Source organism: Colossoma macropomum, unplaced genomic scaffold (assembly GCF_904425465.1).
Source record: "Colossoma macropomum unplaced genomic scaffold, Colossoma_macropomum, whole genome shotgun sequence".
In the NCBI taxonomy this organism is placed as follows: Eukaryota; Metazoa; Chordata; class Actinopteri; order Characiformes; family Serrasalmidae; genus Colossoma; species Colossoma macropomum.
In genome coordinates, this window is record NW_023494805.1 from 14,596,023 (window position 1) to 14,610,709 (window position 14,687).

General features: G+C 39.7%; 1 protein-coding gene across 3 annotated transcripts in view; it reads left to right on the plus strand.

The window, feature by feature from the left end:
- The window catches only part of dennd4c (DENN/MADD domain containing 4C), a 57,593-nt gene that overhangs the window by 28,287 nt on the left and 14,619 nt on the right, over positions 1 to 14,687 (plus strand). For all 3 annotated transcript variants that reach the window (XM_036596735.1, XM_036596733.1, XM_036596734.1), the window contains exons 3-16: positions 1,730 to 1,982; positions 2,708 to 2,777; positions 5,154 to 5,323; positions 5,705 to 5,946; positions 6,148 to 6,214; positions 6,476 to 6,534; positions 7,312 to 7,456; positions 9,148 to 9,323; positions 9,455 to 9,555; positions 9,833 to 10,054; positions 11,255 to 11,400; positions 11,660 to 11,698; positions 12,405 to 12,535; positions 13,346 to 13,478. In XM_036596735.1, coding sequence (XP_036452628.1) covers positions 1,730 to 1,982; positions 2,708 to 2,777; positions 5,154 to 5,323; positions 5,705 to 5,946; positions 6,148 to 6,214; positions 6,476 to 6,534; positions 7,312 to 7,456; positions 9,148 to 9,323; positions 9,455 to 9,555; positions 9,833 to 10,054; positions 11,255 to 11,400; positions 11,660 to 11,698; positions 12,405 to 12,535; positions 13,346 to 13,478 — 1,954 coding nt within the window. The remainder of the gene's footprint in view (positions 1 to 1,729; positions 1,983 to 2,707; positions 2,778 to 5,153; positions 5,324 to 5,704; positions 5,947 to 6,147; positions 6,215 to 6,475; positions 6,535 to 7,311; positions 7,457 to 9,147; positions 9,324 to 9,454; positions 9,556 to 9,832; positions 10,055 to 11,254; positions 11,401 to 11,659; positions 11,699 to 12,404; positions 12,536 to 13,345; positions 13,479 to 14,687) is intronic.

A 14,687-nucleotide genomic window follows, 5' to 3' on the forward strand; every position in this document is an offset into this window, starting at 1 on the left:
TGCGAGATCATCAATGTCCAAATCAAAACATGCTGTTGCGGCAGTAATGGCAGTAAGATAGTTCAAGAAATTATTAGGTTAATATCTTTGCCTGTAGGGATGTATTGATGCACCCAAAATTCAGTTTGATTCACAGTACTAGGTTCATTATTTGATATTCTCAAGTTATTTTTAAAAAACTTGAATAAAGAAAAATAATGACTTCAAAGCTTCATCTCGAAAAAACTTTGAAAGACCTCTTAAAAGCAAACCTGTGAAAATGGGGCTGGCAGTAATTTGGCCAGAATTATTAGGCTAAGAAATGGTGGAAAAGTGTTACTGAAGAAAATCATGTGTCACATGTGCCACGCTCCAGTCCTTGCAGGCCAAAACACTGCAGACTTCAGCACGCTGCCTCATTAAGCATGCCTGATTCAGCTAGCAAGGCTTTTATAAACATGCCTGATATAATGTGTGACACACTGTCATGATCATCTGGAGGATGCGGCTGTTTTTATTTCATTCCTGAAGCTGAAAAAGTTTTGGATTAAAGTATGTGGAAGCCCTAACTAGTTCAGTGTCAAAGCAGACAGTATTATGCTTACTCTTAGATAAGCCAAATTTATCTGGGTTACTCTACTTGCTAAAAATAATTTTGATATTATGTCTGATTATAAATAACTTCACAGAAAAAATGTTATCAGTTAGCTCACTAGTTGCTTAACATAGCTGTTGACAGCTTGATAGTCAGGTTAAAAAGGACTATACAACGCTCACATTTGTGATTGCTTTAGCATTAGCTCATCTGAAGGGTCCGCTTCCTTAGCTAAAACCTCCTCATTAGACACGAAAACCTGCCTCTTAAATGTCAAGCCACTGAGATTTCACTGATGTGATTAATGTAAACATAGTTTTCGGAATCAGTTTTTTGTTCGCTTTAAAGTTGGCAAACATTTAATGCTCAAACTGTAAAACTGTAATAGTCTTCGTCTTGTAGGCCCAGTTTATTTTTGAATGAAGAATGTTTCCAATGTGCTTCTCTGTGTGCTTCTATTTTCCTTTACTGAACACTTTAGTCTACTGGTGTTACGGATGCTACCAGCTAGCGTTTACTGATTGACAGATTGACAAGTTTGACAGTTATAGCAACAATTATTAATGCAATTAATAATGTAGGAGAGACTTTATTGGAGTGTAATACCATCACATCTCTACGATTCACATTGTGACAGTTTTGTGTTTCAATACCATGATGCATTGTTACACCCCTGTTGGTCTATGATAATTTTTAGTGGTACTAAACAGTGGCCTGTTAGTGGTGCTAAAATGTAATGAGGTCTGCATTTGTATGAAATCTAGGATTAAGTATCATAAAATTTGCAGATTGGACCACTCCTGACCATTCCTGTTAAGTTTTGATTCCAAAATAACCATGAAACTAGTGGCCCATACTAAAACAAAAACTAATAAATATTGATTTTGAGGAGCCTTCAGCACAGAGGAATAGGTTACATATTTATCCTCTGAGATAGAGTTTAGAATACTGTTTGTTTGGTTAAAGAACAAAATTATGTTAAATTAGCCAGCTAAATCATGGGACTGATCCGGGTGGCAATCTAACTAATTAAGTGCAGCAAACATGCTAAGACTTCGTCATAGCTTAATAAGTGTACCAAACTTGTCATTAACAGTGACCTGCTTCAAGATGAAATACCGCTGGTGTCATATTCACTGTGTCTTTGTCTCTCAGAGTGCTGTATGAGGGGAAGGACCGGCTGATCCAGGGCTGTGAAGTTATCCAGGCCACACCGTATGGCCGCTGCGCTAATGTTAACAACAGTTCAGCCACGTCTCAGCGCATCTTCATCACCTTCCGCCGTTCGCCACCCGTCCAGCCACAGAACTCTTTGGCAGTCACAGATATATGTGTGATAGTCACAAGCAAAGGAGAGACTCCTCCACACACCTTCCTCAAGGTGGACAAGAACCTCAACTGTGGCATGGTGAGTCCAAAGTACTGTGCAAAAGTCAGAGACTACATTTCATTTGTTTAATTTCTAGTCAAAATAGCCATTAAGCACAAAATATTCATTTTGCAGCATCAGGAAAAAATAGCAGAAAACATTTTTAACAAAAAAATAACACCAAAGTCTTTTTAAGTGTATACTGTGTCCACCCTTTGCCTTTATTACAGCTTCCAGTCTCTTCAGGAGACTTGATGTTTTTCAGAGAAATCTGTGTTGATATTTTTCCACACCTCCAAAGTTTTCTACTTCTCACAAAGCGATCCCAAATGCATTCAGTGATGTTGCTTCTTTATTTGATCTGCAAATTTTCTTTTTTTTCTGTTTCCTTTTTTCAGTAACAGATTCTTGACAGCTGCACATCCTTTCAGACCATGTCCACCATGTCTTTTACAGTTCTTAGGAGTCTCATTCTCATCTCGATGTCTTTAAATAATTTTTGAACAGCAGATTTGAAAACTCCTATTTTTGCTGCTTATTTTCCTTTGACTTTGCTCTTCCTTATGCGAGTGGATTATCTTATATCTGATCTCCTCAGAAATATTCTAAGACGAGTTGACTGGAAATGAAAAAATTAAGAATCCTCTCTTGACTTTTGCACAGTACTGTATATGACCTTTAAATACAATCAGTTTGAAAATGATGTAATAGCATGTTTTGACTACCAGAGTATGTGACATCTCAGTATCTCTGTTCATTTACAGTGGGGGTCCAGTGTGTTCCTGTGTTATAAGAAGTCAGTGTCTGCCTCCAACTCTATTGCCTATAAAGCAGGTGAGTCTCTCTCTCTCTCTCTCTCTCTCTCTCTCTCTCTCTCTTTCTCTCTCTCTCTCTCTCTCTCTCTCTCTCTCTCTTTCTCTCTCTCTCTCTCTCTCTTTCACTAATACAATCCGCCTTTCCCTCTTTTCCCCCATTGACACGTTTATTTTTCTATTCGTTGTTCTGATCCCCAGTGATCAACACTGAACTCTCATAACCCAGCCTGTCTTGACAGATAAGACAGAACTCTAAATGTCAACTGTGTTATCATGAGTTTGCACAGTAAGTGACACCCTGTCAGCCCCTCCTTCATAGAAAATTAAGATCAAGGTGCTGATCAGAGACAGAGATGAAATTCATTAAGCCTAGGGATGACAGGAGGGAGAATCAAGCTCTAGCATAAAGGCAAAGCTTTCATTTTCTGATAGTGAATCAGTGCAGAATTTCTGTTTATTAAAGCAAATTGGCAGTCGCAGGATCGCACTGATGAAATAAAGGAAGATTTTACACGCTCTTGAAGAAGTATGTGAGGACAGGCGTCCCTGAGCTTTTGCTTGGCCTTGTGAGACACTAGCCAAAAGGAACATCTGACCTTAATATTGTAAAGAGCAAGAAAGGCTGTGGGCAGTCTGTACAGCACATGAACCTTAAGGCTTATGTGTAGGTTACGTTTTTGAAGGTGCTGTGTTCTTGACTTGCACAATGCTTCAGTGAACTGCATTCATCATTTTGAAACTCAACACAATAAAGAATACCTTGTGTTGACCTCCATCCCTCTCATAAAATGCCTTTACAGGGTAACATGCAACTGATGGAGTCCGGAAAGTGTAAAAGCTATCAATGTTTATACTTGCCCTTTATCCTGGTAGCCCAGTCAGTGCCACTCATTTGATATTTTGCTTTAAAAAAACATTTGATTATCCAACTGTACATGACTCTGCGTACATGACCTGGTGTAACGGTCATGCCCTTTCACAATAACTTAACATGGTTAATATTCTTAGAGCAGTCAGCTAAGGCCTTTTATCTTCATACTGCCTCACTTCCTGTCAAGTGATTGGACTTGTTAATAGTCAAAGGGCAGGACTTCCTGACTCGCCTTACTTTGCCTCTTGCACTTGTCTTACACTGTGTCAGATACCTAAACTTAGACTTCAAGTTCTACTTGACTGAAATACAGAAAGGTTACTAACTCTAGTGTTACGATTTTATTTCTTTATAATGCTTGCATTTTTTCTGGACCAGTTGACTGTAGCCTGTTGGGAGTGAAACTATATGTAAAACACACACAGATTCAGTCTGTTTCAGAGTTTTCGTCATATTGTCCAGTGGGCAGTGTGACGATATGTTATCATTGTCAAACAAAATCACAGTACACTTTTATGAGTGTATTGTAGGCATTGTGAGTAGATCTAGAACACTGAACAACTGCATGTATCATACAAAATAGATTTAGACCATTTGTAGAGAACAGTCTATAATAACTGCATACGCTTCATAGTAAAAAGTAGCTAAATAGATGTCAGTCCATTATGACATTTTATCGGTGTATTTTTACCAGTGGTTTGATTGTTTTTGTTTGTTTTTGTTTTTTCCCCCCCCTCTTTTCTTCTGTTCCTTCTTTAACCGAGCCAAGTGCCAGTGATCCATTCTAAGAATTTGATGATAGCCCCTTTAACTTAAATACAAATCTGCCAGCAGAAGAGTTACGGCAGTGCATGCATGTCCACTTTGTGAAATATTGAAACTAGTGAACCTAGTCTTCTCTATTATTGGAGAATAATTATATATATATATATATATATATATATATATGTATATATATGTGTGTATGTATGTATGTGTGTGTGTGTGTGTATATATATATATATATATATATATATATATATAATTTTTTTTTTTTTTTTTTTGTTTTTTTTATTCAGAGCGCAGTTCAAATCGGTAAGCACTTATTATCGACTGGGTTTGTCAGAATAATGAAAAGACATGACTGAAGTGTGACATATTCTTCTTCGTGTGTTCATTGCTTAGTTGGATCACATTTACATATCAAATAAGTGCTACAATAGCAATGCAACATTATTTGTGTGTGTGTATGTGTGTACGCCATCCCGTTCATAGGAACTGTAAAACTGTGTTGTTCTAACCACATGAAAAGGAGGTGAAATATGCAGGATGCTGACATTAACATTAAACATACATCAGTAATCTTCAGTATCCTCCTTGTTTCTGCCATTGCCCCATGATAAGCTCAAATACGTATCATCTGCACTTGAAGATTGATATGTTCAGAGGAATGTGATACTGTTTACATGTTCCTGTGCCAGGATAGCTGTCAAATTCAAAATACAAACAGTTCTGACAGGCCGTTTTCCCTTCTCCCCACTCCAGGTTTAATCTTCCGCTACCCAGAGGAAGATTATGAGTCCTTTCCCCTCTCAGAGTCAGTGCCTCTATTCTGCCTTCCTATGGGGGCCAAGATCGAGTCCTGGGCACCCAATACACGCTACCCCTTACCAGTCTTCTCTACTTTTGTCCTGACCAACTCCTCAGGGGAAAAGGTAAAATAAAAGTCTCTCCCCAAGAAACCATCTCATAAAACAAGGTTTAAAAGGTTTCTCATTAGCATTCAGTCACCTTCTAGAACAATCATACTTTTTTTGAACTCTTTTCTGTGCTTTATTGGGCAATTTGCATTTAATTTTTCTGAGTCAAGTCATTGTTGTACTAGGAAATTAAATTCCCTTGAAGCATTTTTATCAGCCAAGAAGCTAAAATCCATGTTGGAAAATGTATTAGCTGCGTTCTTAAGTTTACATCTCTATCAAAACCAAAGCTTTCCAAATTTCTACCAAGACTTCTAAGACCATTTGAGGCCTCAACCAGGACCTCCTTAAACCTTTCAGAACACTGAACTGTGCACTTACTCTCCTCTACTTTAGGTCTATGGTGCAGCCGTCCAGTTCTATGAGCTCTACCCAACAGAGAACCTGAGTGAGAAGCAGAAGATCCAGCTTGGACTCCTCACTGCCGTGGACAAGAAGCCTATTCTCGACCGCACAGTCAACACCAACAAATGCATCTGTCTGCTGTCGCGATGGCCCTTCTTCAAGGCCTTCAAAGATTTTCTCATGTTCCTCTACAGGCTTTCAGCCAACAGTGTCAATCCCCTCCCCATTGAGAAGTAAGAGAGCACAGCAGTGTACAGGATTTAGGATTTGATTTAGTATGGGGTTTATAACTGGGTTAAACAGGTTGTGCAGCAAGTGAAATTACTGCCATTCTGATTGCGGTACATGTTTCAGTTGAGAATATTTCTGTGCCTCTTCTTATTCAGGCTTTATATGTTTTTTGTTTTTGTTTTTTTCCTTTTCCTCGGTTTCAGGCACATTTCCCACTTCATGCATAATGTGCCCTTCCCTTCACCACAGAGGCCCAGAATAATGGTCCAGGTATGGATACTAATATCGCTTTATTCCTAATAGTTGACAGTATGGATTTCTTGTTGTGTGTATGTCTTACTCCACTTCAAGGTTAAAGGCCTCTTACTGTGGACACCACATGGGGTTTATATTAACTGATTTGAGCCTTTTTGCCATTCATTGAGATGGTAGATGCAGAGTGGGGAAATGATGTCATAGAGTTAGAATTTGTCAGTTTTATGTTTTGAAAACATGTTTCAAATGTGCCTATTTTTTCCCCCCATATCTCAGACTTCGGCACATGAAAGCATAATGTTGTCCCAACCCGTCTCTACACCTTTACCACTAAGGTAAGCTTGCAGTGGTGTTATTGATGCTTTTCTCTAAATCTGTTTCAAATGAAATACAAATGTTCACCCTACAAACATTCCTTTATAGAAAATAAGGATGTCTCTTTTTTCCAAAGGAAATGCTTGCATGTCTAAATGTGAACATCTTTGGATTTCCCCTGCCCACTCCAAAGTCCAAATTTTTCCATTTTTTCGGCCTAGCTTAATGCAAAACACATCAAATCATCTGTCAGCCTAAGAGCATTTTTATGAGCTCGGCGGCTCCCACTCTGGAAATTTCTTTTTTTTTTTTTTAAATTATCAGTGCCTGGAAATGAATAACATGTCAGACACTGGTCAATCTAACATTGGAAGTGAAAAAACATCAGTTTACAGTACAGCATTTTGGATGTTTTCTTTTTTGTGGTCCTGGTGGAGAGAGCCAGAGATTAGAGAAGGGTTTTGATGGCTCCAGGTCTCTGCTGGGTGCAACTGCTGATGTGGGGTTTCTGCACATTTTTTTCTTCTAGAAATTTGTTCAGTGTGTCTAAATAATGAAACACAAGGGACAAAATATCCACTTCCCAGCTGTTTGTATATGTGGCGATGTTAGTTTAGTGCTGTCAGCATTGTTTGATACTGTGGTCTGTCTTAGATAACTTGAAAGAGGTGATTGCCCAAGATATCAAGTGTTTTCTTAACCTCATGTAAAGTAGTTTCTTCTTGGCAGCTTAAAATCTCCCAGACTACCCCTCTCTCTGCCTTCATCTCAATTCTTCTCACTCCTGTCCAACACAGTGGGGCAGACTATAGCACTCTGCTGAAGAACTTGGGCCCAGAAAACTGCGCCACGCTGCTGCACTTTGTCCTGCTGGAGAGCAAGATCCTTCTTCACTCCCTCAGACCAGACGTACTGACTGGGATAGCTGAGGCTGTGGTGGCGGTGAGGTTTCTTTTTGTATTTTTTGTGAGGGTTATTTGCTTGTTAATCTGTATTCCAATTGGGAAATTGCAGTACTAATATTGTAGAGGGTTTGTAATATGCGTATGTGAGCTCTTTAACTAGTTTTTAATGGGGTATGCTGTGAGTGTCTTATCCGACTGACCATTAGGTAACAATTAGCATACCTCTCAGCCAATCAAAGCTATCTTTAAGTGCTACCTACCTCATTCAAGTGAAGGAAAAAATTCAGAAAAAACTCCTGAGAACAAACCTACTGTAAGATGATAAAGTATTTCTGGGGAGCATTTAATTCACACGCACCCTGGCTTGATCATCTGGAGTGTGGTGCAGTTTTTTTTATTTGTGAAGCTGGAAAAGTTTTGGATTAAACTGTGTGGAAGAGCACACTGATATGTCTAGTATTAAAACTGTCACACTGCATTTACATTGCAGTGAACATGAAATGCTTACCTTGCTAACTGTCAGCCGCTTAGTGGGGGTGTCACTTAGATGCAGGCAGATTTACCTGTCCAGGTGGATTTCTAGTTCTCTGCTCCAAGTGCAGGGGAAAACATGTCTAACGTTAATTTTAAACATGTAAAGTAATGTAAAAATGGGGTGGATCGATCATGCTTTGGGCTTGTGTTGCAGTCAGTGACACAAAAATTCTGGAAACAAACTTCACACCATATGTAAGAAAGCTTAAAAGTAAAACAGGATGGCTTCTACAACAGAATGATGATCCTAAACATACCTCAAAATCCACAATTGACTACCTCAAGAGGCACAGTCCCCTGACCTGGACATCACCGAAAGTCTGTGGATAGACCTCAGAAGAGCAGTGCATTCAAGATGGTCCAAAAATCTAACAGAATTAAAAGTCTTGCAAGGAAGAATGGGTGAAAATTGCTCAAACAAGAACTGACAGACTCAAAAAGATGCAAAAAGTGTTTACAGCTGTGATACTTGCCAAAGGAGTACTAAGTACTGACCATGCAGGATGCCCAAACTTTTGCTTTAGGCCCTTTTCCTCTTTTGTTTTGTTGAAACTGTCATAGATTGAAGTAAATAAGTTCTTCGGCTTAAAATATTAAGAAGGACAGTGTCATCTTTAAATTTATGCCTTTTGGAAGTCAAGTCATTTTTTACTCCAGTAGCTACTCACGGTAACAAAAATCTTTACACTGAAAACATGGTTACATGTATTGTTTGTTGCTTTAAATCGGGCTGCATTTATGTTTTGCTTTGAACATCCTGTAAGGCCGGTTTATTTCTACATAATGAAGTGATTTCAGATGTACTCCTCTGAGTGTTTGTTTATCTTTGTGTGCTACTGAACGTATTAGTCTGTCAGCTCAAGTGCTACAGGTGCTACCAGCTAAAATTTAAATGAATATAGCAACAATGACTAAATGAGGTGGGACAGGTCAGAATTTTGCAATCAATTACGATTACTGATCAGTGTTTCTATGGTTTGTTTTTAATGAATCAAATAAATTATTTTCATCAAAATAATGCAGGCTGATCCAACTATGTCACAGTTTTCATTAACATCTGTGTTTTTAATAAATTGCAAGGCATATTGCAATCACAATATTTATCTTTAGATAATCACCATACTATAGTGCAATAAAACTTTCCATACTGTCTACTGAGGAAAGTCATGTTCTTTCATGCCTCTCTCCCTTCAGATGATCTTTCCTTTCCAGTGGCAGTGTCCCTATATCCCTCTATGTCCTCTGTCCCTGGCTGGGGTTCTGAATGCCCCCTGTCCTTTCATTGTGGGCGTGGACTCCAGATACTTTGACCTCTATGACCCCCCACCAGATGTGGTTTGTGTGGACCTGGACACCAACACTATCTACCTGTGAGCTCTTACAAAACCTCATAAAACATTTTATTCATATATATGCCATACTTTTTAAATCTACTGTAATGACCAAAAGCATCTGTTATTCCTGAGCTGTACCATTTTGGGTTGCTTTAATCTTCTGGTAGGTCTGATGAGAAGAGGCACTGTAGCTGGAAGAATCTCCCGAAGAAGCCCTGCAAAAGCCTCACTAACGCTCTGGTCAACCTTCACCACCAGCTCACCATTGGTACGAACGTATTCTTAATACAACCAGAAGGACTTTGAACATATTTATATCACTGAATAAGAACTAGTTTATGTGGTTATCTGAGTTTATACCGCTTATGTCACAATTGCCCCACAGACCCAAAAGTGTGGAAACTTTTCCGGTCAAGTTAATGTCGCTTCCAAGCTTTAGCCTGTGGTGTTACTTCCAAATTTTAGCCTGCAAAGCTGTTTAATCAGATTGGCACAATTGATACTGACTTATATTACTCCTTGTGTGTGCCCATTCTTGACCCCAGTGCGGCAGAATGCTCCAGAAAACTCCGGAGCAGTAGAGATGACCCCCATTGAGGCTGACTTCTCATGGGTAAATAAGATGGCTGGGCTGGAGATGGAAGTCCAGGAGGCTTTCCTGCGCTTCATGGCCTCAATACTTAAGGGCTACCGCAGCTACCTCAAACCCATCACCCAGGCGCCCTCAGAGAAGGCCACAGCTGCTGACTCCCTCTATGACCTGCAGGGTAATTCTACCATAACACACCATATCTGCCTGACTGTTTGCATATGGCCTGCCTCTCTGGCCTAAAAGACAAGAGGGTATTTGGTTAATCAGTGATTAGTTTATCGGTCGGAACTTAGTAGTTATTACAGTTAATGCCTCTGTTTTATAGAAGTGCATACATAAACATGGGGTTGCTAGTTTATTAGGTACACCTACATTACTGTTCAAAGCAGAGAAGTGCATAGAAACATTAACCACTAAACATTACATTTGTCAGTATTTAGTGTGTCCCCACGTTGTCTTTATTACAGCTTCCATTCTTTTTAGGAGACCTGCTTTCAGTTTTTCAAAGAATTATACAGGGATATTTTTTCACATCTTCAAAGTTTAGTTTTAGAAGTGGGTTGGATTTATTGCTCCCTATGATCCAAGTAATCACATTTACAAATTTGAACTCATCAGTCCATAAACCTTACTTGGCATCTAAAATGCCTAGTTTTGGTGTGCTAGTGCAAATTCTATTCTTTCAGACTCAGAGTTGTCTTTTCACAGCAGAAGGATCTGAAGCAAGAGTGGAGCTTGATTTTGTCCTATCTTGCAAAGATAAAAGCTTTAAGTCCTGTTTATGTGAGGGTGATGAGATTTGGTGGTCTACAACGTCTTGCATGTTTGTTAGGAGCCCCATTTTCTCTATATCTTCATTTTTGACCTGCATCTTTGGAAATGTCTGTTTGTTCACTTACTTTCCCCTTCTTTATTCAAATGGATTATCTTATATCTAATCTTCTTGGAACTATCTCCTTTAGCCGTTTCAGATGCAAATTAGAAAAAAGTTTGTAAGGTGGCTGAAGTGAATAGTACTGAACCTTGAATTTACCCACAATTGCCATTTTATCAGATACGCCCAGCATATAGAGACACTTTGCAGGGGCACTTTTACAGTTACTGACTGTAGCCCATCTGTTGCTTCACAATTGATCAGCCTGTGCCCCATCTATTAGTGTAAAGGGACCACCAGACCACCACTAACCATTGTGTGTTCAAGGGTACAATGTATCTAATAAACACTGGCAATTCAGTGTATTTAGAAGGTGACCAATTAAGGTAAATAATATTTACTTGTAGTAGTAGTTATACAATACTACCTCTCGCCCACCAGTGTTTGTAAAAAGAAATGAGCTCAATGGAAAAATGTGTTGTGGCTTTTTGTGCCCTGCAGGCTTCTTGAAGAGTAGAGACCGCGCTCACCAGAAATTCTACTCCCAGCTCACCAAAACCCAGATATTTATTCGCTTCATCGAGGAATGCACTTTTGTCAGTGACAAAGACACAGGCCTGGCCTTTTTTGACTACTGCATTGAAAAGGTACACGCACATACTTCTCTAATAAAGCGCTACGAACAGTTCTGTTGTTGCCTCTGGCAGGAAACCAGAAACTTTCACCTTGAAAATGAATCTACACATCTCCCCACTCTGAACTGTTTTGAGATACTTTTATGGTTGTAGTAAAATAATCTTGTTTTTTTTTCCTGAGCCATAATACATAACTTCATTCCCACTGGGAGGAACAGAGGAAACAGAGTTTCCTATGATTGAGTTTGTTCCTTTCTCGCCTCTTTCACAGCTCTTCCCGTCTGATAAAGGAACAGACAAGGGCACAAAGGTGAGCCTTATTTTCCCTGGAACCTTTTCAGCATAGCACGGCTCTGTCATTATGATCATGCTAAATTTCAGCAGTGGAAAAAGTGTTAGGGTGAAACTAGGGGCATAAACCTTGATGAGCGCAGATGGAGATGAGAATAGAAAATGCCCTCAGAGCTGAACTGAGAGCAGTTTTACTGGGCCTGTAAAGTCTAGGTTTATGATTCTCACAAATGTAGCAGGCTCTAGATCAGCCATTCAGGAAAATAAAGCACAGATGGCTGTTGCTGTTCATATGCAGTGCCATCGGTTTAATGGAGTAAATAATTAACTCTGCCATCTGCTGTTGGGTACATTGACACATTGTTAATCTAAACACGTTGAGCCATAACAGAAGTGGAAAGTCCCTGTAAGTTTTTGGAAATAAGGGGAATGTTATGACCAGTGATTTTATAAGCCAGCGTGTAAGTCATTATTATGAAAATGAAACTGTACATTTGGCTTTAGCTAGGCTTTTTCAACTTTTTTAAAAGCATGAGTACCTTTTCTAATCCTTTTAAAATAGGACATTATGCATGAAGGCAGTGACATGAATGAATGTAGTCAGGTATTAGGTTAGAAAATCTTGTTTTGACACACGTTACATTTAAAGCAGGTTCCAAAAACTGTAGTCATGGACAGCTGTCTGTAGACAAACAGGATTGATAGTATTTATGTTGACTGTGCAGGTTGAAGGTGAGTGGTCAGAGGATGCAAAGCTGCTGGAGCTGGATGAGTCTCAGAAGAGTGAGCATACTGTTTTTATCATGCCCCCGGAACCCCCTCCTGACGATGGCTCAGAACCTCCTCCAAAATACAGGTGAGTGTCTAGTATCCATATGCTTTTATGCGAAAGTTTGGGTACCTCTTAAAAGTTACACATGTATATTTTTTAAGTGAAAGGAAGTAAACACAACTTTCTTGTTAAAATAATAATAAAAAAAAACAGCATTTGGTGAAAAGAACAACTTTTCAGCTGTAAAGCACAGGGGGTGGTTCTGTTGTAATTATGTTGCAGTCTGGGGCCTGAGGGAGCCATTCCAAAAGCTTCAGTTTAAGTTTCTTATTAGCTCACAATGGATTTCAAGTATGTTTTTTTTATTGTTCCTGTCTTGTTGTAGTAGCACTCCGTTATTTAGCTATTGATCTTCCTACACCTCTCACATTACAGTAGCTATTTAGTGTCTAGAAGGTTTTATCCATGAGTACAAGGCCAGTGGCATCTATTCCCTTGCTTCGGTTGGTATTCAGGTCCCGACACTTACTCCCATGCCAGCCTTGAGTTTGTGCCCAGTGGCCAAGGCTGCAGGTACTGGTGCCAGGCTCTCTGCTGTCTGCTGGCACAGTCGGTCATATTCCAACTTATATATTCTTTCTCTTTGTTTCTCTCTGTCTCTCTTACTTGCTCGCTCACTCTCTCCTTTTTCTGTTCATCTCCATTCTGTCCATTGGCAGTTGAGCCTGTCATTGTATTCTCTTATGGAAAAATCTTTTTATTGTTTTGCCCTTTTTGAGTACTTTAGAGCTTTTTAAAACGTTTTTCTGTTTTTCTGCTTTTTTTTAGTATTAGCCCTCCAGTGTTGTTTTCTGCATTAAATTGCACTTCATCCTGCTCCTCTCTGTTCTTTAGCTATAAGAGCTTCCCTCGCTTGCGGCTGGAGTTGTTTGATCGGCCACGGGAGCTGAAGCCAGCGCTCAGCACCAGAGCAGCAGGTGCCAGTCTGTCCAGCAGCCCCGCACTCCTGGCAAAAAGAACTAAGCAGGTGTGATTGTGATATATTCACTATAACTTCAGTGTATGCACTCAGATTGTGTTCTGTTGAATTTCACCACTGGAAATAGTGGAACCAATGTTTTTTGATTTATTTATCTTTCATTGTATTTATATATTTATTTTTTTTCCAGTTGCAAACAGTTCTATTTTTGCCTGTGCAGTAGGTTAGTTACCTAATGTATTAGCAAAATGCAAAGTCATTCTTTTGTTCATTTTGGACATAGTAATAGAATCTGTGACTCTGTGGGTAGAAATTAACAATCGTTATCCTTTAACTCTTCAAGTGACCGTTTACCTTGTAGTCAGGCGCTGGTCTGACTACCGCAGTGGATCTTCTCTGTACATGAAAGACACCTTTTTGAAAATCCAACCTTTCCTTTCTATTGGGTAGGTTTTGTCACTTAATGTGGGCAAGAACAGCCTGGTTTGACAGGAAGGGGACATGCAAAACAACCAGTGTTTGTGTAGGGGAAATGATTGTCAAAACAGTGACACAACAAAAACAGACCCACACAGTGTTATGACCATCACCAAACACACAAAGATATTTTGTTTGCCAGTTAGAGCTTGCTAACTGCTTGAAACAAAAACACGTTTTTTTAATCCAGTGACTATATCTTGCTCCAAAAGGCTCATTGTTGTCACGGAGTGAGGAGTAGGCAACTGCTTGCTACTAGTGAAGAGCTAGCGTTTAGCATGATAAAAAGATCAACTGTTTGCTGTACGCAGCAGTATTCAGCCACAAAATTACTTGTAATGCCTGTCGCAACTTCTAATGCCCTTCACCCTCCCAGAACGGTCGTGCTTTTGTGCAGTAAGGAAAAGAGAGCTGCTTCATTTGAAACTGACCATGACTAAAAAGGGGTTGGGGGGCTGGGCTGTGGACCACAAATGCCACACAAACAGAAAACAGAGCTGCACTTCCCTTAGCTTTGTGGTTTGGCTCTGTTTGAGAATTCCCCAATGTTACCCATGCATTTAACGCTCCACACTGGCCGACGGCTCAAGGGGGATGCACACGTGTCACACACACGCTGAGCTGGACAAGAGGGAGGGACGAACATGTCTGGGTGGCGACTGTGCCTGTGAGGGTGTTTGTTTTTCTTCTCCTCTACTCTCTTGATCCTCCCCACTGTTGAAAGCCCACAGCTTAAGTCTTTGTAGATTATTACAGGCAAAGAGTGCATAAACATAGGAG